The sequence below is a fragment of the Terrapene carolina genome, unplaced genomic scaffold (assembly GCF_002925995.2).
Source record: "Terrapene carolina triunguis isolate 2854851 unplaced genomic scaffold, T_m_triunguis-2.0 Scaffold998, whole genome shotgun sequence".
NCBI lineage: Eukaryota > Metazoa > Chordata > Testudines > Emydidae > Terrapene > Terrapene triunguis.
In genome coordinates this window covers 2,960,102-2,967,010 of record NW_020665349.1, presented here as the reverse complement: position 1 = coordinate 2,967,010, position 6,909 = coordinate 2,960,102, and the positions used below count along the sequence as shown (strand labels likewise).

The window sequence follows — 6,909 nt, the reverse complement described above, 5'->3', positions numbered from 1 at the left end:
CTGCATCCGTGTGGCGCTTCCTACTCCCCCAGGATGTTCAGCTAGCTCTGTGGGTTGTGCAAGGGGAGGGTGGAGTCATGGCCATGTCTCCTCTCCTCCCTCCTTGGGATGGTTTGCACCCCCTGGGGCATGTGGAGGGAGCAGTCCCCGCAGTGTCCCAGCTGCAGTACTTGGATTGTCCCTAGCCGTGAGTAGGGAGCTCAAAGGCTTGGGAAGGCACTTTGTTCTCTGGCCTCATTCCTGTGCGCCTGCGCAAGGGCCAGGGATAATTTGGCCATGTATTTACTCTATATAAGAAAAGAAATGTAACTAGTGAGCGGAGAATCTGGCCCCCAGGGAGCGGATATGGGGCCACATCTTCCTCTCCATTACACTGGCACGATTTCACTGACTCCAGTGTTGTGGCTGTGGTGTAACAGAAAGGAGAATGTGACCCAGGGGATGAGTTATTCATGCCCTCAGGACCTTCTCAATGACTGCATTGGGCTCGACGTGGGGCTACATACTTCCCTTGAAGCTGTAGTCCAGTTTGTGCAGAATAAAGCAGTGTTTGCTTTAAGGAGCATTGTTACATTAGCACTCTGAGTCTGCAATGGCTTCTTATTGCTTTTGGGTGCCACTTAAGGTGTTGATATTGATCTCCAGAGCCTTATATGGTTTGAGTCTTAGGATACGTCTACTCTGTTATGAAAGTGTGATTGTCGCCTGGGGAGACATACCCGTGCTAGCTTTAATCTAGCTAGCCTGGGTAACCATAGTAGTGTAGACACGGCAGCATGGGTTTCAGCACAGGTTAGCAATGTGTTACACCCCCCACATTAATAGGTGTTATGTGCATGGTATAAATATTGTATATATTATATTAAATATGAACAGTTATCCCAAGTGACTTGTATTATGCTCTTCCCGCAATTCTGTTCACTTATGTCACGATATCTATAGCTATATTTATATCTATGTCTATGTATATATCCCGCAATACTCTGCAAAGCTAAACGTAGCTTTTGGCATTAGCAAATAGGAAACCTGTTAAAAGCTAGATTCATGAACAGTGTGTCCTAGTAGAGCAGGGGTAGGCAACCTATGGCACGGGTGCCGAAGGTGGCACGCGAGCTGATTTTCAGTGGCACTCACACTGCCCAGGTCCTGGCCACCGGTCCGGGGGGCTCTGCATTTCAATTTAATTTTAAATGAAGCTTCTTATACATTTTAAAAACCTTATTTACTTTACATACAGCAATAGTTTAGTTATATATTATAGACTTATAGAAAGAGACCTTCTAAAAACGTTAAAATGTATGACTGGCACGCGAAACCTTAAATTAGAGTGAATAAATGAAGACTCGGCACCCCACTTCTGAAAGGTTGCCGACCCCTGTAGTAGAGGTTGGGTTGTGCCATCATGGCTCTTGAAATGTGGGATCTAAACCAAAAGAGAAGAAATGTACATCATGGGACAAGAAGAACATGGTAAAAAGCTGATGGGTGAATTTGAGTCTTGGGTGATGTAGAGTGCTTTTAGCTCGTAAACAACCATGCTACAAATATGGCTGGGTTTGAATGCATACTTGGGAACACACCTGCTGTGTAAGATGAACTGCACACTTCAAGAAAACTACTTCCCAGAAGGAGCAAAGAGTCAAAGGGGTAGCCGTGTTAGTCTGGATCTGTAAAAGCAGCAAAGAGTCCTGTGGCACTTTATAGACTAACAGACGTATAGGAGCATGAGCTTTCGTGGGTGAATACCCACTTCTTCGGATGCATGTAGTGGAAATTTCCAGGGGCAGCTATAAATATGCAAGCAAGAGTGAGTAAGGCTAGAGATAACGAAGTTAGTTCAATCAGGGAGGATGAGGCCCTCTTCTAGCAGTTGAGATGTGAACACCAAGGGAGGAGAAACTGCTTTTGTAGTTGGCTAGCCATTCACAGTCTTTGTTTAATCCTGAGCTGATGGTGTCAAATTTGCAGATGAACTGAAGCTCAGCAGTTTCTCTTTGAAGTCTGGTCCTGAAGTTTTTTTGTTGCAGGATGGCTACCTTTAAATCTGCTATTGTGTGTCCAGGGAGGTTGAAGTGTTCTCCTACAGATTTTTGTATATTGGCATTCCTGATATCAGACTTGTGTCCATTTATCCTTTTACGTAGGGACTGTCCAGTTTGGCCGATGTACATAGCAGAGGGGCATTGCTGGCATATGATGGCGTATATTACATTGGTGGACGTGCAGGTGAATGAACCGGTTGATGGTGTGGCTGATCTGGTTAGGTCCTGTAATGGTGTCGCTGGTGTAGATATGTGGGCAGAGTTGGCATCGAGGTTTGTTCCATGGGTTGGTTCCTGAGTTAGAGTTACTGTGGTTCGGTGTGTGGCTACCTTTAAATCTGCTCACCATATTCTCACCAGTAACCACACACCGCACCACAGTAACTCTAACTCAGGAACCAATCCATGCAACAAACCTCGATGCCAACTCTGCCCACATATCTACACCAGCGACACCATCACAGGACCTAACCAGATCAGCCACACCATCACCGGTTCATTCACCTGCATGTCCACCAATGTAATATATGCCATCATATGCCAGCAATGCCCCTCTGCTATGTACATCGGCCAAACTGGACAGTCCCTACGTAAAAGGATAAATGGACACAAATCAGATATTAGGAATGGCAATATACAAAAACCTGTAGGAGAACACTTCAACCTCCCTGGACACACAATAGCAGATTTAAAGGTAGCCATCCTGCAACAAAAAAACTTCAGGACCTGGGGTGGCTGTCCTGGTAAAAGGACAGGAGAGGACTGTAGAAGAGCCCAGGTGTGGTGGAAGATGCTGGCGTGTGGTATGGGCTATCTTGGTGGACTAGAGGAGGCGGGATTTTAAGGACTATATACACTGGGTGTGAGAAATGGACTATGTTTGGGATTCTTCTTATGGAGTATTTGAACATATTTTGGTAACAAACTGGCCCCAGAGAGGAGCGTTACTGAGGCAAGAAAGCTAGTGTAGAATTACTGTGAGTCTGAGGGAGGGAAACTGAGGCAGGTGCACCTGTTCTGCTGCAGCCTGCTGCTGGAGGGTGCTCCACATGGATCTGCCTTATTACAAGCCCTTACTTGGGAACATGCTCCACCATAGGTCAGACAAGTTGCCTTTCAGAGCACGAATTTTACACCAGTGTAAGTGACAGGAAAATCAGGCCCCGTGTGTGTTTTCCACACGTCCTAAGCATTTTGTGTGCTGATGGCGGTGATGGTGTTAGGGAAGGTGTTACCATTTCCAGCACCACCTAATCCAACGTTGTGATGGAAGACTAATCTGTTCCCAACAAAGAATGCATCTTGTGGTGTTGGGGTTTTTTTTGGTTCCATATTGTTACTGACTATGAAGCAGCAGAGAATTTGGCATAATCTTCAGATATTAATTTGAGCCTGTTGTACTGGCAGTCAGAAGATCTTGTTCTACCCTATAAACTGAGCATGAGGGAAGTGAAAGCCGCTGACAGTGCTTGCGTTAGGGAAAAAAGGTGACAGGATGCACTCTGAAAGGGATAGAGTCCCCCAACTTTTACTCCACAGGTTTCAATTGGCAACACTGATTAACAGGCATAACAGGCCCATGGATTTGATCCAAAACTCACTGTAGTCAGCGGAAAGATCCTTTGGAATCAGACCTAAATCCCTCCAATTGGAACATTCCTTGAAATTTGAACATTCCTTGAAACACACCTGATTTTTCCCTCCCCTGCTTGCCCACCCCACCCTGGCCCCCCATATTGTTTATTTGTGGTCCTGCATACCGTGAGGCCTAGCCAGCAGTCTCAGGTTCCTGTTGGCTTGGAACCTGCAGTGAAAACAAATGTGAATAACAAATGCACCCGTTTTATCCACATACAACCTGGTCCGCGTTACCGTCTACAGGCAAAGATTGTTCCCGATAAAATCATTAATCTGTCCAGTTTTGATTTTTTTATCTTCTTCCTCTGTAGGAACGAGCATACAAGCCGATAAGCTATGTGGACCAACTGGCCATTCACTTCTCCTTAGATGGGAACCTGTTACTCAGAGACTCAGATGAAGGCAGACGGCAGAGTGCCAAAATAGGCTTGGAACCAGGTAGGTTTATGGGACACTGATTCAGTAAGCGCTGGTGTAGCTTACTCTGTGTGTGACAGTGAGCACGCTGCAATCTGAGGCCTGGGAATGGAGCAGCACTTATTTCTGCTAGCAGTCTTCTTTGCAGAGAAATACAGTTTATAACACAAATTGTGTATTTGCCACTTCTGACAATCTGCAAACCAGGTGTGCGCTAATACAAGGAGCTAAGTTTTTAGAAGCACTCTAGGGGATTTAGACAATCTTCCACTAAAATTAATAAGAGATACGTGTCTAAGCCCTTACGCCTTGTCTACACTACACAGTTTTGTTAGCAAAAACTGCCGTTTGCTGACCAAACAGTGGAGGTGAGCACACTACAAAGCTACTTTTGGTGGCAAAACTCTGGTGTTTTGCGGACAAAATAAAACCTCCTCAACGAGAGGCATAAAGCTTTTTGTGGCAAATTTAAAGCAACAAAGCCGTCAGTGTAGCCACAGCCGTTTGTTATGTCAACGTAACTGGCCTCCCCCAGTATCCCACAATGCCCATCGTGACCGCTCTGCTCGCTATTTTGAACTCTGCTGCTCTGCATCTAGCTACACAGGCATGTGCCTCTCCCCTTTTAAAGCTTCAGGAAGCTTTGACATTCCTCAGCATGGAGAGCTCACAGAGCTGCTGAGGGTGCTGCTCCCAGTAGCTGAGGAGGCTGTCAGAGAACTAGGGAGGGAATCACAGAACCATTAATGTGGAATGTTGTTCTCCCTCCTCCTCTCCCCCCCCCCCCCCCGCTTGCTGGGGGGCAGGGGAAGGGGTGGAGAGACTGCTCAAGCTACTGTGTGAACTTAAAGAGACAGCATGCTGACACACTCTCCCCCAACACACACGTCCCCAACACACGTTGTGTTTCTGTCTCTTCCCCTCACCCATGCTCCCTGTCACACACACTGCCCACCACACACACTTCAGTTGAAAAGCAGTTGGCGATCTAGTAGGATGCCCATGGAACGATGGGATTGAGAAAACTGCATCATGTGACGCTGTACCTGCCCCATGAGGCATTGCAAAAGCACCCTGCGGCCAGTTGCACAGTGGGATAGCTACCCACAGTGCACTGCTCTCTGTGTTGATGCAAGAGCTGCTAGTGTGGACGTGCTCTGCGACACAAGGAGCATAGTGTGGACATGCAACAGCAGTTTAATTACAGCGCTTTAAGCATAACTTTTGTCGACAAAACTCTGTAGGGTAGACATAGCCTTAGATTGCTTTGAAAATCTCATTCGCCGAGTTAGAGTGGTACCATAATTCAGAGTCTCGAAAAGTATGCCACCAAGTAATTCTGCATTCATGTTCCATGCTGGGCAATGGAATCTTTTAGGGAGACCCTAACATTCCTGCTGCCTCTTAAAATTGTCTGATCAGTGGAACAGAGGACTGCTGATGGTCAGAATTAACTGAAAGACTAGAACTGGCCATGGATATATGCCCTTCTAATGTGGCAGCTGCCAGGCCCAAGGGCGCTATCTTGCGAGCTCCTGAGAATCTTAGTTACCTGTGGTTCTCTGGGGTTTATGCTCCTTTCTTTGCATCCGTGTTGAAATCTCTACCAGGATTTAGAGTAAATCTATATGTAAATGGAATCCTCAATGCCATGAGTGTGTTCATCCCCGCAGCTGATAGCAGCACATTCGGGATGTCAGATTAGGCTGTAGGAGTCTGTTTGGAAGAGGAATAGGTTGTTGGATGGATAGGCTTGGTCTCCACCATGGTCTCCACAACCAGTGAGAGTTCAGATGGATAGTTAGATACCTGGACTAAGACATGCTTCTCTAACATGCTTATTACATTTTTTTCCTGTTCACACTTGACCCATATTAACATAATTTGGCCACAGCCATTCTTCACAGCCATGTTTAAACATAGTCATTTTTGTAGGGTAGAGAAAGTGTTTCCTAAAAAGGATGCAGCCCAAATCAGAGAGCTGAGTGAGATGTGATCTGAATTCAGCCAGGGAATTGGAACCGCTGCAACCTCTTTCTAGCAGTGGCCCTGACTCTCTCTGTGGCTTTGAACCAGCCAACTTGCCTCATTAGGTCAGTCCTCTGTAAACTGGGGACGGTAAATACTGACTTACTTGGCTGGCAGGGTACTGTGATGACTAATAAGCTAGGGTTTGTAGAGCGTTTCGGAGATAAAAGGATGTACAGGTCTGTCGCATCTTAGGCGCATTTAACATGTGCGATTTCAGCTTTACGCGGTCGGCAAAAACAAAAAAAACAACAAAAAAAGAGAAAAATAACAATTTAAATACTGTTTCGTAGTGCGGGCGATTCCGCCCGCCATTACACTCAATGTAATTTTGACTATACGCGATTTTCGCTTTAGGCGCTGACTGCGGAACGTAACCCCAGTGTAAGATGAGACAGATCTGTAGTATCTTTGTATTCAAATTGTGGAAGATGGAAAGTGTCTGCAACACATAAAGGTGTCTATTAGCCAGAGATGATTAACATACCTGTGTTGTTGTCAGAACTGGCTCCTGTTGAGTCCACCGTGATAGAAGTTGAAGAGACAGAGGTTAAAGAAGAAGGAAGCAAAGAAGATATTCCGGTAATGCTTCACAGCCAACTGCGAGCTGTCAATATGATTTTAAATATTAGATTCTAAGCTCATTTTGTACGTCTTTTGGCGTAAGCAGCATCACCAGAGGAAACTCCAGGCTTTCTTACTTTATCTCTGATGCAACCTACATGTATTCTGCAAGGTGGTCTGCAGCCGACCTATTCTTTAATATGGAGGTGCTGCCCATGGA

The 6,909-nt window shown here is 45.8% G+C and overlaps 1 protein-coding gene across 1 annotated transcript in view; it reads left to right on the top strand.

Annotated features, from left to right (window-relative positions):
* DNAI1 (dynein axonemal intermediate chain 1) overlaps positions 1-6,909 on the top strand; it is a 265,393-nt gene that overhangs the window by 6,452 nt on the left and 252,032 nt on the right. The window contains exons 5-6 of the mRNA XM_029913866.1: positions 3,992-4,118; positions 6,628-6,707. Of these exons, the coding sequence (XP_029769726.1) occupies positions 3,992-4,118; positions 6,628-6,707 (207 nt within the window). The remainder of the gene's footprint in view (positions 1-3,991; positions 4,119-6,627; positions 6,708-6,909) is intronic.